We start from the raw sequence: 15,774 nt of genomic DNA on the forward strand, positions 1-15,774 counted from the left end.
CTCTCTTTCTTTCCCCCTCTGTCGCTCTCGCTGTCTGTTTCTTTGAACTCTATCTCCTTGAGATAGTTGTGTGTTTGGTGACAGGCTTCTGGTGTGGTACTGAACAACGTGGTTAACTGCTGTGTTAGAACAATGTTTTTGGGGTTTTTTTTTTGGAAACTCAGATTGAAAGTTTGCATGGACATTTACACATTGAATAACTTTCAAAACCATTTGGTCTATAAAACCTACACATTCACCTTAGAATATTTTCAATATTCATTCAACAAGTCATTTAGTCTCAAATTGACTCTTAAAATCTTGTTTCTCTTAAAACAATGAAAAAAATCTGCTTGTAGGGTGAGATAATCCCACTTGTTTCCAAAATTTTCTTGAATCAAGCATCATTCTCTTGATACTAGTAGGCTGATCTGCTGTATTCTGCCTTGTTTAAACATATTTACACTTGTTACCGGAAAAATTATTGAAAACAAGCGAGAATGCACTGGAAACAAGTGGGATTATCACAGGCCACTGGCAGATTTTTTTCACGTGACTTGAAAAAACAAGATTTTAATATTGAATATGAGGCTGATCGACTTGTCAACACAGAGTTGTTTTGCATTGCTCTTCTGAGATACAGCGTTATCAGTGGCATTTAGATTTCAGGTTCTACCATGTAGTTACAGTTTGTTTCTGTTTTATTCTCACTGTCATGAATCAGAGGGTTAATTGAACTTTAGTACTAAATCCACTGCAGGGAGACTTCCTGAAAACATTCTTGAACTCCTGAACTGACACTGATATGACCCTGATGAACGCCACCATGTCTCCCTGAAACTTTCTGATGCCTTTTTTCTCATTCTGCTCTCAAGGCCTCATTGTTTCATTCCAGTGACAAGTGTTTGTCCTCCTACTTCTGTTAATGACAGTTTGGCTCTGTCAAAAGGAAGCCAAGCACAGGTGAGCCTTCATTGTGTTTTATAGTGAGTCATTGTGGAGTGGGGCGGCTCCAACCTTCCTCTCTCGTCCTAATGGGCGTTTGTGTGTTGTTTTTGCTGTAGATTTACGCGTGGGTGGGGCGGTGTGATTTACGGAGCTCTGACACTGTCTCAGCAGTGGGACCAGAACGGCTGACGGGTGGTGCTCTGTGTGTGTTCCAGGTGAGTCTGCAGTCTGGTCACCAACCTTACACACCACACACGCACAAACACACACACACACACATCACATACACATTGCTAGATGCACATAGGCACTCGTGCACTTACAAGAACACACACACATATTGATTGTAACACACCCACGGCTTTTCTATCTGTAACGCTGCAGGCGAGTTGCTGCTGTTGCAATTTCTAAGTTCATCTAAAGTACAGTAGGATGTGAGGGCGTTGCGCAATAAGGGTAGGTTTTACAGTCCTAAAATTAGGGTACATAGCCACTGTTAAATGTGCATTAAATAGAATAAAGTCACTTTAACAGCAAAATTTCTATTTGTTTTCCTCTGAGGTATTACTGCAACTAATACTTAAATCAAGGATTGGATAAAATATTTTTTGGCTATAAAAGTAGGATGATCACAATATCCCATCAAAACACAAAAAGCAGGATTCTATTTATTTATTTATTTTAAAATCAGTATTTGTTTTTTTATGTGCCTTTCACAAAAATCTGTTCCCCCCATTGCCCTCTGTGCTTTTAAAAGTTTAAAGGATAAAATGTGGATATTTACTCATTGTGTCAGTTTCCCATAAAAGCAGCATCCATTCCCCGAGATCGATAGAACACAAGTAGCCCAGTGCTACACAGAGATGTTGATGCTGCCCTTTCATTATCACCGTAACCCAAGAGTAGAGATGATTAAATTCTTGTCACTAGATGTTAGATTGGCCATTACCCACCTAAGATAAATTGGTCCTTAAATTTCCTATTTAAGAGACCTGACAAGGAATGGGAAAAAAAAAAAAAAAAAAAAAAAAACATGTGCAAACACTGAACATAATTTACTGTTGTTGACACAGGAGTCAAAAGTGTGTTTGGCTGTAAGCACCAAGAATATAGAAGATAGAGCTGTTTTAGAAAATACTAAGCTCTTGTTGATATATCTCATTTTACTATCCACTGTGGCTTCGGTTAGAAATGTCTGCCAAGTTCATGCTAATTTCTCAGTCCCTCCCTTATCTCCCTTCGCTGGTGGTGGGATGGATATTCAAAACCCCAAGGATAGTTATGGTTCTCAGTATCTGTGCTGTACAGTATGATTTAATTTAACACAAACTAGGGAGGGAGACCCTCGGCCCAGTCACCGTTGTTTCTCCACTCAAGTGCAACACTTACTCTTTCTCTCATTCTCGTCCCTATACTTCCTTTCTTCGGGAAAAAAAAGAAAAAAAAGCTCCCAGTTCCAGTCTCTCTGCATTAACTCAACCTGTCACAATTCTCCCCTGGAGAATCTGGACTTGAAGTTTGTCCTGCTAGTTCGACTGCTGGTGGCCCCCAAAGGCAGTGGAAGGTCACAGTGGGCTCGAGTGTAAAAATGTTCACAGAGCCCCCACAGAAACCACAGCCACACACACACACACTGTCACTGTGTGTGATGCAAACTGAAAAGGCAGGGGACGGTTTATCTGAATTCAACAGTAGGGACTGTAAATATATCATTTTCCCTATGTTTTTGTTTTCCCCCTTAAATCCATGAGTTTGAAATTTTCAGACCAAGGACCTGCATGTTCTAAGATATCGAATATATTCACCACGGAGAGGCTTTGTTCAGTTTCATTATTTTGTTGACAGCTATGGGGTGTAGCCTGAATGTTTTAGACAGCTAACATCCCTGTTGTAAATTGTTCTTTGGTCCTTTGGGAAGGTGGACATCCAAATCTCAGGCACATGGCAGCTTTATCCAGGCTGTGCATGCATGTTTAGTGGACAATGGATGACGGTGGTGAATGATGCTTTCCCATCACTTTAAAAATTGCATGACATGAAGGTGTAGAAATGAAAATGACACATTAAAGCCAATGTTTTCCAGTAAGTCTACCCACTCTGCAGGTCAGCGCGTACAGACTGTGGCCTCTGTGACATGCAGCCTCTCTACTCACTACACGTGTGGCAACTTTGGTGCTACAACAAACTGCTTTTTCAATTAAAAATGGAAGGACATACTGTAGTCAAAAGTACTTACAGATATACAATGTACAATTACCTCCTTTTCTGGGCATTTAGAGTATACTCAGTTATCAGCCAAATTACATTTGAATATTACTGACACACCAGTATATCCAATTCTTTAACCAACAACAATGTACTATTTCCTTTTACCCTAACCATTTTTTTTTTTTTTTTTTTAAAGAGACATCGATGTTAAGTTTGGGATTGAAAGGACTTGCAATCTCTGCGAGATTAAAACAGACCTGTAAAATAATCCCTTCAAGGTAAAGGTACTCTGAATAAAGCTGAGTGAGATGGTGGGTTAAAAGCTTAAAACAGTACCTGTAACTGTCTGTTAAATTGCTTTTGAGTGATGGGGAAACTTTGAAAATGTGGCTCCCTGGAAAGAGAAAAAACCCTCTGAAAACCACTGTTACAGACAAACTCTGGGACACATGAGCTGCTGCTTGTCTGTCACTTGCATAGCAGAAAAAAAGGGTAAAAAAAATGGGATTGATGCTACTCCTTTAACCTGCTGAAACCTAATGTATTTTTATACAGGGATTTCCATCTCTAAAGGAAAGGACTGGCTTGCCCATTCCAATTAAAACCCAGCTCCTCATCAAAAAAAAAAAAAAAAAAAAAAAAAAAAAAAAGACAAAAAGCCATGCACTTCTTTCTTGATCCCCTGCCCAGACACACAGTACATACATCATATATATATATATATATATATATATATATATATATATAACTATATCTATCTAACAGATAGATAGATAGATAGATAGATAGATAGACGTGCGTTTGTGTTTGTGTGTGTGTGTGTGTGTGTGTGTGTGTGTGTGTGTGTGTGTGTGTGTGTGTGTGTGTGTCTTTCAGTCACAAAGGCTTTCAGTCACCATGTAGTGGCTGAGCGGAATGGGCGGCGCTGCAGTCTCTCCAAGCACGATGGGTTATCTAATTACGGAGATCCTCTACCAATTAGAGAATTACATCACACCTTTAAATGGGTCGGTCTTCTTAATCATTAATGATACGGTGTCAGTGCCTCTGACAGCGTCTGGTTGCATTGTGGCAACGTGCCACAGGCAGGCAGAAGCGCTTTCCATGCATTCGTCCATTTAGTCTGAATAAATTCCTGCAGGACCGACACATTTTGTACTTAATTATAAATTATTCGGGAGACGCTAAATTGCTGTCATTCTCGTCGGTGTTTCACGAGGAAAGCTGTGATAAATAGATATGTTTTGACATCTAAGCGTCCAAGCGTTAAAGTTTCAATTTTCCAGTTTTCAGTGCTGTAGCCTATGTTAGGTTCCTGTTAAGCTGTGTCGCTTATTCACGTATCTTGGGGATTATACTGACTTCATTTTACAGAAGGAGCTGTAATTAAGCAGAGATCGTCTATCCTTATTTCAGTTATCTTTTAAGGCATCGAGGAGACACGCCCATTTTTATCGTTTATATGAGATATGTCAGAGGTACAAATGTTTATGCTGATGTTTATGTTTGTCAGAAGAAATGGGCCCTGATTTTTACTTGCAACACATATGCAAATACGCATGTAATGTGAATGCACGTGAGTGGCAGGTTTAAGTCTATCACTCCGTATTAGAATTAGAAAACTATGGGGAAAAAATAGCCCTTAGTGATTATTATTTTCTACACTTGTTTGTAAACAGTAATAATAATTTTTACGTCACTGTAGACTGTTTGAAATGTCTTAACGATGTCTGAACGATTACTTCTCCCGATATTTAATCACATTATCATATGTTGTGGCTAAAATGCCAGGGGCTATAGATATACTCTGCATAACCACAAAAGCTTTAATATCCATCTTTGAAATGCCAAGAATATTTGCAATTACCACCTCGTTTTAGGTGTAACAGGTCTGCGTGAAGGAGATTGTCCACAAGAGATTGTCTCCCACACAGTTTGGGAGCAGGACATTATTCCTGACTGACACTAATTTTGATGTGACTTATCTCATGTGGACGTCGGGGAATTAAATGGGCCTATATACTCTGGTGGGAAACTAGCCATATTTTGGAAACATATGTTATAAACAAATGGGTCCATAAAGATTTTCTGCAAGGGGAATGAGTTAATAGGCCTGCATTCTTGTGCGTAAACGCCATTGTTATTCTTCAGTTATCTCTGTTATCTTAATCTGCTGGAATTATTTACTTATCGTGCTTGAAATAGCTCAATTACAAATCTATTATCTGTCTTTTTGTTATTTAAACATCCGATTAAGACACTCCCCGTGTGCTAGAAATGAAATAGTTGAATTCTGTATAATTTTGAATAGAAATTTAAAAAAATAACAAAAGACAAAATGCACTTAATACACAAATGCAGTGACAAGTAACTATACGGAATACAGCAGTCCAGTGTGTGTTATTCACAGCTTCATTCTTATTTTTCTTCAAATAAACGAAAAAAGAAACGCCAGTGCGATAGGATAATCCCACTCTCCTGCATGAAAAATGGACTTGTTTCAAGAATAACACCTAATGACATGTCCTTTTCTTGATACAAATGTGGTGATCTCCCTTATTTATCCGTGTTTCATGTCACTCATACTTTTATTTCCCCGGACAAAATTCCTGAAACACACTGCATTGAAATGAAGGGTAACCATCTCATACCACTGGCACGATTTTTTCCTTGCTTTATGAAAAATTAGATTATAAACATTAAGACTAAATAACTTTTTACTACACTGATAGTTTTGCATGGATGAACGTGTAAAGACAATGGTTCCCCAAATATTTGTCTATTTTCAACAGAATATATTAATTTATTAATTAATTATACAACGATTCATTGGCCTGTCCATAGATTTTAGTGCATGTGAACCTTGGCAGTATTTTCCTTTTTTCAGCACGCCGTGTAGGAGGTCAATTCATTTGGTCTGAGCTGTCATCTCGGCTGACCTGTGCGTAATAACGCAATTCACTGAAGGAAAACAAACCGAGGAGAAGTGACCCTTTACGAGCTGCTCCCTGCTCAGAGTGCGCGGTGCTGGCGGTGCTGGGGAGGGGGGTTCGTTAGTTTGTTGTGGCTTCAGTCAGTGTATCGCTTGCAGGTGATGCCAGGACTAGATAAGAGGTCGCCGATCCCTGCGCGCTGTCTAGACCGGGTTTGTGACTTAACCAGAGAAACTGGACTGAGCACAATTTACAACAGATATTTGCCCCCAAGAAAAGTAAATGGCCGGTGGCTTATTCCAGCTACATAACTCCAGGGGGAAGCAGCGCAGATCGAGCGGCTGATAAGGCAGCAGAACCTGCAGGTCTGCTTCAGTGCAGGCAGACACACTTGGTTCATATAGGTGAACAGGACAAACAGCTTCTTTAGTGTGTGGTGCATTGTTTTAATTGTTAAATCTTGATTATTTAAGCAACGTGAAGCTAATCCTCAAAGATACCCAGGGCACTGCATCTTGAGCGTCTCCCAAAACAAGCTTTTCCACATCAGATCACAAATACCACGATGCCAAGATAAGTCAAAATCTGTACAGGATTAGGGCAATGTATTTGACTCTGTTCCCATAATCACTTTCAGGCCTTTGTAAGTATTTAGTTGTCGCTCTTTAAATGTTCAGTCGGGATTGTGCATTTATTGTTGCTTCCAGAGGATCGTTTAAATCTATACATTTTTTTTTTTTATCATGAATTTAAACTCCAGATGCTTTAACATAGACAAGTTTTGAGTCTGGCGCCTGCACAATGATTGTCCATGAAGACATTATATGTATTCAGCTGTTTATTTTTCATCAGTTAATAATCGCTTTACGAATCGCTTTCCTTACAATAAATAATATAACAATAACTTACTTTTTTTGTTCGAGAAGCTCAAACAACCTGTCTCCTGCCCATAAGATAAAATATTTTACAACACGAATAGTTTGCGGATATCATGCTCCGACCTTAAGACAAAGACATTTGAGTCAACTGGACTCGACAACGCAATAAATGTATCAAAAAATGTGCATGTCGAAGAAACAAGACACAATATGATCACAATGAAAACAGCAGAATGTCCATCTGTTTTGACACGAAAATGTTTCCAATTTGCATTTGAGGGAAGGTTTGTTGCAGTATATCCATCGAGAGGTCTTCTGTACACCTTCTGTCTCCGTAGCAAGTCATGCATCAATAGTTCTGCTTTATTTATTATTATTTTTTTGTTGTTGCTGCGTAAATTTTCCAAAATGCCGGACTTCGATAGGCCGCACAGTTTTGAAAAGGTCCTTAGAGTCTGTTGGTGCTTGTCCTACATCTCCTCCATGTCAGGAAATTTAAAATAAAAAAAATCTTTCCTCTCTGTAGTTTGGGCGATGTGATGAGCTGGTCTCATGCAGGGGACCGGGATCATGCTGCTTGTCCTTGCAGGGGGACCGAAAGGCCTGAGGGGTCCCGTCTCACGTTTCCACCGGACTGGGTACCATACTGTTAGGGGTGTCCGGTAACTGAGAGGACAAAGAGGTCACGTCGCTACCCGAGGAGTTCCCCAGAGACCCCGATTCAGAGAAAGACACCTGAAGTGACAGAAAAAAAGTGATTCAGATTTTTATTTTGCCGCCATATGTAGGTTATTCGTTTCGAGAGCTCACTTTCCAATGACACAGTGTTGCATGGATATGGAATAACCCAATCGACTATTACTCAGTGTAAATGTGTGTGTGTGTGTGTGTGTGTGTGTGTGTGTGTGTGTGTGTGTGTGTGTTCGTGCGTATGTGTGTGCTGCACCCAAGTCGCTCTGGCCTGTCACACACACACTCACCAGTTGTTGGAAGGCTGGCTGGTCCAGGTCACTCTGCAGGGCGAACTCGCTCAGGGCCTTCCATGGAGGCTGGTAGGTCTGAACCTCCACTGGGTTTCCTTGCACTGTGCTCTCATGCCGGATAGGACTCCCAGCTACAAGAGGCGTCCCTGTGAGGCCCTGCAGATTCTGACAGAAAAATATACACCACAGGTATCATCTGTCAGTGTGCTGCAAAAAAGTGTCTGTTTCCAACCCAGTATTTAAAAAAAGAAAGAAAAACTAGTTCGCTTATTTATGCCTCTGACCCCCATATAGGCTATTGTTGTTGTTTTTTAGATTTTTGTGTCTTGAGAACAGTTTGATAAATTAAAGCAGACATTTTCGTATGCAACTCATATTATGATATTAAGTTGTTGATATTATATTAAAAGTCAAATTTATAGTATATGCAACATGCAAAACGTGTTTATTTGACTGAAGGTGTAGTTCTCACATGATAATAGAGGGGAAACCACCGAAATAGTCCCCACACACCTTTATCTGTCATGCATTGACAGCAGGTTTTCAAACGATGAAAGAACAATGATCAAGAGCTGTCTGAGCCAGACCAAGACCAAGCCTGTTACTTGGGCTTGTTTCTCCTTTCAGGTCAAGCAGCTAAAGCCAAAGCAGCTGATTCATTATTAATTGACTTAAAGTTTGAATACAGAATAGCAACTGAACCATTTGGAAAGCCTGTGGTTTATAACTGTGCAAGCTTTGCAAGAGCAAAAATATAGGAAGTAGTAATATATATATATAGCCTACATATATATATATATATATGTATGTGTGTGTGTGTGTGTGTGTGTGTGTGTGTATATATATATATATATATATACACAGAGAGAGAGAGAGAGAGAAATGTAATAGTTGTAATGGATAAACAATAAAATCCAGTCAGTGATCATCATTCTAAGGCAAGCAACCAGCAATATAAACATAAATCGATTTGCCTATATTTTCATAAAAACATTGTGCTCTGCAATTTTATAACATGCATAGCCATTCACTCTGCTTTTCATGAAGTTTTATCTCAGCCTAAAATAATGAGTAAAATTATAGGCACCATTAGGCTAGGTTACATATTTGACAGCTTGGCTCCGATTTAAAAACCAATAGTTAAAAGTGAAAACAAGTTCTCACAGTGTGACTTACGAATATGCTTACAGTCTTATCACTGTGCTGCTGCTGCTGGAGTTGCTTCATGAGGATGGATCTCTTTTTGTCTTTGCAGCGCTTGTTCTGGAACCAGACCCGGATCACCCTGGGGCTCAGGCCCGTCATCTCCACCAGCTGCTCCTTCATCAGGGCGTCCGGCCTCGGGTTGGCGTTGTAGCAGGTCCGCAACGTGTGGAGCTGCTTCTCATTCAGCACCGTCCGCACCCGCGTCGTCTTCTCCGACTGCTTGTGGACGTGGTTCCGGTGCGGGGCCTGCCGCACTGCCACCGGGTCTGCCGAGGAGCAATGTGTGAGATGGAAAATCTCTCCCCAAACACTGTCTTTTAGGCCGCACGGGTGTCTTAAATACTGTCACGTTTTTTCGACATCATCAATATAGCCTTGTGGTCGACATCATCGTCATTTCTTAATCATCGGGCTGTCACGCTTATTTATTATTGTCTTAAATGGATTCATGTTGCGGTGGGCAAACCCACCCAAATTCAGTTCATTATTTTACCGAACAGAGCTTATACAGTCCGTTTTAGGATGACATGAATTTATACGAGATTATTTTAAGTGCATATCATTGCAGGCTAGATAGGTTTTATGTGAGTATGTCCTTCCAAGGAGGGGAAACATAAACCGATGCTCTCCTGACAAAATATTTTTTATTAAGTCTCTTCATTTTAATACATACAAATCATTTCATTTTTATGTTATACCGTATACGATGACTGGAGTTTGTATATTTTATCCAGGCTATAGGCTAGGCTACCACCACATCATTGCTTGCACGGGAATAAAAATGAAAGAGTAGCTTATAAGGTAAATAGGTTACCAGAACAGTGCTTGGTCTGCGATGAACTGGCAGACTAAAATTCGTTAAAATAATGTTTTCAATGCACAGTTTATCAATTCACGTCTTGCATTCTTATCTTTCGTCAGCCTAATGATCCATATAATCTTGCTTTCATAAAACAGGGGCGCATTCCACGAGGCCTTTAAAAACACAGTTAAATCAGAAAAAAACAGAGGCCCAGGCCTGCTGTTGGGATCTAAAATTTAAATTAATGTTGAGTAATTGACCCATGGTGTGGCCCCTGTCACGGCAGTTTGAGTTATTTTGAATTATCATGCCTCTGAGTCTTTTCAGATCTATACAAGAAGCTTGTGACGACTGTTTACATTGAGTTTTGTTTTCTTTGTGTTGGCAAGCCCAGTCAGCATGACAGCTCGTGCAGAATACAGTGCCACGGTGCAGACAGAAACAGGCCGGATTATTCAGATAATGGCAACGAGCTGATTAGTGCTAATGAGATCAGTTATGAAATTAGCCTTAAGAAAGGTCGCACGCCCTCCACCTCTCTCTCTCTCTCTCTCTCTCTCTCTCTCTCTCTCCCTCACACACACACACACACACGCACACACACACACACACACACATCCATGCACCCCCACCCTCCCACACACACGCACGCACCACAAAGCAAAGTATTTTATCTATAGGCTAAAAATAGGCAACAATGGGGGCAGGTAGGCTACAGGCTAAGTGTTCTTTGGCGTGAAAATAAAACAAAAAGGTAAATTAAAGAAAAAATCAGTTAAATTATGTGATACCTATTCTAAATAATGAACTTCCCGTTTTTCCAGTCTTTTTCATTTTCCCCAAGCGATTACTTATTTTGTTTATCAGTTTTTTTTTTTTTTTTTGCTTTTTTTTTAAATAGTAGGATAATTGCAGTAGGCTACTTTTGCAGGCCATTAAAACACTAGGGTTTTAGGGCGCTCTAGCGCAATCAGCTAATTAATGAGCTAATGTATATAGACTAATGTAGCCTAATATTTAATAGAACGATGTAATATATAAAGAATGAAACGAGTTACGAGGTGATTGGGCAGATAAGAGAGCCCTAGTGGAAATGTTGTCATTTCTCTCACTCTCAGCTTACTGAATTTCGAATTCACTGACATCTAATCTTGATAAAGCAGTCTATAATCACAATAGGTTAGCACAACAACTTGCACTACTCCTACTATAATGATAACAGTGCTGGCAGTGGTCTGACCTGCCAGATGCAGCGGTCTGTTGGGGTGGATGTGTCCCGGGCTGATGGGGCTTCCCGCGGAGCTCCTCTCCAACAGCAGGCTGTGGTCCGCCCGGCACAGGAGCTCGTCGTCCCGCAGAGAGAACTCGTCCCCCGGCAGCAGCTGCCTGCTGCACACCGAGCACCGGAAACATTCAATGTGGTACACGTTGTCCCGGGCTCTCATCACCAAATCGCTGCTGCTGAATCCCAGGTTGCATTTTGCGCATTTAATTCCAAACAGCCTGCAAGAATGAAATTGGTCAAACAGTGAGATATAGACCAGGAAATGTAAATAAAAATAAAAACAACTTTATTTTGTCTGATAAATTTGATATATGAGGTGTTTACTTTTTTACTTTTTTAATTTTGTAGTATTATTTTTATTATTATATATTTTCCCCTCGGCATTAAATAGCTCAACGGAATATGTCCTGGGCAGCTTTTTTGCAACATCGTCCACAAAGCTGTTCAGTTAGCAAAAATAATAATGGTCAAATAAACTATTTCAGTTAATTTGCTGGTCTGATATTTTATAAGCATGCACATCTCGATATTCGTTTGCGTGCTACTTATTATTTTATTTTATTTTATTAAAAAAATAACAGAAATGGGCCTGATGCTTTAGCTCTATTACTGGAAAGCAGCCTTCAGTCTGTTGAATGTAAACTACACATGGGTTTGACTAGCCTATCTATTTACTTGTAAGTATGATATGAAATATAAGTTATTCACAGGACAGATTTCCAAACCCCTACCTTACATAATCTCTTTTGCAATAGGTTTTCCCGTCCCGGACGAAGCAAGTGCAGGTCTCATCCAGGTACTGGCTGCACTCTGCACACTTGAGGCAGGCTGCATGCCACTCCAGGTCGGGGGAGACTCTCAGTATGTACTGGTCATGGATCTGACTTCCACATCCTACACACATCGCGAATCCGGACTTCTCTGCAAAGAGCCCGCAGCGTCACAACCAAAGACTTAAGATGCAGCCACATAACCCCATCACCATGTAGCCTTTAATAATCCATGCAGCTAAAATCGCATTTTATTAAGAAATCTGGTATTTTTTAGGTCCAGCGATTTTGTTTCAGTTTTGCAAGGCGCCCCTTTTAATTGGAAACCGGACAGTTTTTGATGTTGCGTAATATTTGGAGACTTTTGCCAGCATTCCCACTCCAAAACACTGAATTATTTCAGTTTCAAAGAACTCCTCTGAACTTTATGCGCATGCAACTAAAAAATTAATTCTATTTTCCACTAAAAATGAACTTACAACACGTCCAACTAGGTATACCCACAGTAAATGATTCATGCATAACATCACTGATACAAAAAAGAGAAAAGGAAAAAAAAAGAATCTGCCTCCTTACAGCACTTCTTCCCACAACAAAATAAACAACACGAATAATTCTGGCCGAGGCAACTTACTTTTGGAATGATCCCCCATATCACCCAAGAAAGAAGAGTTGAAAATAATATCCACCATACAGGAAGGATAAAGAGGAGTGTGGTAGATGCAGAAAAGAGGTGAGGAGCTGACTGGCCCTCGGCTGCCTGCCCGATAACTTGTGTCTGTCCGGACTGGACGGGGGCGAGGAGGCTGCAGGGTCCCGTACGCGGCTCCGACGTCATGACGTCAAAACGGGACCCTCCAATCGCCCTATCGTATCTCCCTCTGCCTCATAATAAATAAATACACTCTATGTTTCTTTCTACATGACTGAAATCTAAGAATGCCTCTTACATTCGTACAGAAGTGAATATTTCGTTGCTCCTACCAAACACGCAGGAGGAGGAAGGAGACAGGAGACTTAAAATCTCTAGCCTACCTTATAATCTCACACGAGATTTTTTTTTTTTTTTTTTTTTAAAGACGGCTGGGGCATGGGATGCTTTTGATGCACACACATTCTGTCAGCATCATCATCATCATCATCATCATTATTATCATTATCATTATCATCACTATCTGGGCTCACAATTTACTCGACCTTAAAGTCTGTGGCAGAGTCCATGCATCTAGAGTTAATATCATTATCACACCCGATTATATAGACTAAATTTCTTGGGGACAAAGTGAAGTAAGTAATAGTGGCTGACAAGATATTTTCATCTAGCCAATGATAAACTGCTACATTTTAAGGTCTCCAAACTGTCCTGATTGACTTGGGCCTATATAGCCCAGAGAGATCACTGGTCCTGTCAAAGCACCCCTCATGTTCTGTACCTTTACATATGGCACTGAAATAAATTCCTTCCAGTTCTCTCGTGATCCTTATTCTCTATTAATGGGGGAAAATATGCTTGTTTACAGTTTTCCTCAATGAAGTTTTGGCTCAAAAAATTTAAAACATTTTGTGACTTTGCAGGACATGAAAACGGAAGCATGAATCATCGCAGATTATTTTAGTGCTCTTCCTGTTAAAATGTCTATCCAGTCCACAGCGATGAATTCTGTGAGTAATACGTTGTTTGGCAAAAAATAGGAGTAACTCGGGACACTTCTCCTGCTCTGCCTGGCCCAGTCTGCTCATCTATTCGAGACCGACGCCATCTACTGGAGGAAAACCAGAACTGCACTTTATGTGAGAGTGTGAAGAGGTGGCTATTTGCTGAAGGTGGTATTCAGGCAATCTGCAGTGTGTGACGTGCAACGAGGCCTGCTGAGATGACATGGTTAGATTAAATTTTATCCAGTCGTGAGACTGGATAGTTTTAAATTTTAACGTACTGCAAATCTTTGCAATTCACATCCTTCATATCTGTGACTGAAGACCATATAGGCATTTGTTAAATAAAAGTATATACAAAATATGTGTAAATGAACTGTGAGTCCCTGAGGCAGGAGATTTTCTGATATTTTATGAAATATCAATGATTCAAAAGATTTAGCATCTGTAGATTAATATTTGCTGAGAGATTTGATGTTGTACTGTGGGGGTCTTATGGCTACAGCGTACCACCATGTGTATTATTTCCCTAACACAGACATCAGATGTCTACTTTTTCACAATAACTGACTTATGATGAAGTTTGTTTTAATGTGGAGACAACACACATCTATTATTCTGATTTATTGTGCAATAACTGATAAATTATTTCTGTGAAATTATATGAGTGAGCATTCAGATCTACAACTCGTGTTAAACAGTTTCAGCCTGTTGTCTTTGAACTGCCACATAATGAACAGATTAAAACAAAAATGATCTGTTCTGGGATGTAAGGAGGTGTCTTTGTTTTGTTTTATTTCATTTTCCCTGAGATTGCTATTCCAAGTTATATACAGAGGCCCAGTAATAAATAAAATCAAATGTTTCTTCAATATCTAGGCTTAGAATTAGAAATGAAAAAAAAAAAAAAAAAAAAAAAAAGTTACAAAATTTTAAAATTTTATCTTGCTGCATCCATTAATTTTGAAGTCATTGTTTATTTTAAAAAATGGTTGATTTTTACAGGATTTGGAGATTAGCTCCTCATCAGAACTGGATTTGTCCTTGCCTGACCTCTCACCTTTATATCTGCTAAATGAAAACAGCTGAGCTTTGAGCTTCAGGTCAGTGATTGTGTCCTTGTCTCGCTGGATTGCATGGGTCAAAATCTCAGTCTGACAGGTGCTCTAATTTATTCAGCAACACACAGTGTCTCAGCTTTTCATCTTTTTCTCAGCATGGTGGATGCAGCTCAGGTGTGTTGTACTACATTCAAGCCAAATCATCTAAAATCCCCATGATTTCAATGGATGAAAACAGAGTCCATATTTTCCTTATTGTTGGGCAGCAGGTAGTTAAATTTTAATTACAGATCATGAATTTTAATTGCATATTTTAATGAATTCTGTCTCACATCTATCTGCGTGTTTTTCCATGTTGAGCTGGACATCCCTGAAGACCTCCTCTGTCTCTGTGGAGCTCTGGACTAGGATGAGGCTCTGCTCCTGCAGCCCTGTCCACACACCCAGCAGCTTCCTGGGACTGTTGGTAAAGCTCGGGCTTCTGAAACAGAGAGAGAGAGAGAGAGAGAGAGAGAGAGCGAGAGAGAGAGAGAAAGAAAGAAAGAAAGAAAGAAAGAAAGAAAGAAAGTGAAGTAGAAACAGGGGAATAAAGAGAGTGGAAATAGTTCCAACCATCAACCCATCTACATGTTTTTCTTTCCTCTACCTCTCTATCTATTAAATGCCCATCCATCGCTTCATCCATCCTGGTATAATATACTCTGGGCTATATAAACTGGTTTTGCTGAATGGTTTAACTTAGTGTCTGCTTCATGAACGGGTGCTACATGTTCACTATTTCCTTGTTATGAGTCAGTTATTAGAACCTAATTGTGAAATCTGTACTCTATGCTGTTTCAGTGATTTTGGTTCTTGAAGAAGTGTTTTTTTTTTTTGTTGTTTTTGCTTTTGTTTTGCTTTTTTTTTTTTTTTACACACAGACACAAGCACACATAATGGATGTATCCATCTATCTACCCATCTATGTATCCATCTATCTGTCTACATCAAGGGTGTAAGGGTTCAACAAACCAACGGTTTAAGTTTTGGTTTGGTTTGGTTTGTACATTAGTAAAAAAAAAAAAA

At 39.7% G+C, this 15,774-nt stretch overlaps 1 protein-coding gene across 2 annotated transcripts; it reads right to left on the minus strand.

The window, feature by feature from the left end:
• Window positions 1-6,892: 6,892 nt before the first annotated feature.
• On the minus strand, window positions 6,893-12,747 carry isl2b (ISL LIM homeobox 2b). Of its 2 annotated transcripts, none has more exons than XM_030045813.1 (6): window positions 12,627-12,747; window positions 11,954-12,143; window positions 11,178-11,440; window positions 9,118-9,401; window positions 7,927-8,094; window positions 6,893-7,681 (listed from the first exon to the last, which is right to left on the minus strand). In XM_030045813.1, exons 1-6 carry the CDS (start codon window positions 12,682-12,684, stop codon window positions 7,565-7,567), a joined length of 1,080 nt encoding a protein of 359 aa, XP_029901673.1. In that variant the 5' UTR covers window positions 12,685-12,747; the 3' UTR covers window positions 6,893-7,564. The 2 variants fall into 2 exon arrangements, with proteins under 2 accessions (XP_029901673.1, XP_029901665.1); XM_030045805.1 differs by having other exon boundaries at window positions 9,106-9,401.
• Window positions 12,748-15,774: the final 3,027 nt, after the last annotated feature.

This window comes from Myripristis murdjan, chromosome 3, assembly GCF_902150065.1.
Source record: "Myripristis murdjan chromosome 3, fMyrMur1.1, whole genome shotgun sequence".
In the NCBI taxonomy this organism is placed as follows: domain Eukaryota; kingdom Metazoa; phylum Chordata; class Actinopteri; order Holocentriformes; family Holocentridae; genus Myripristis; species Myripristis murdjan.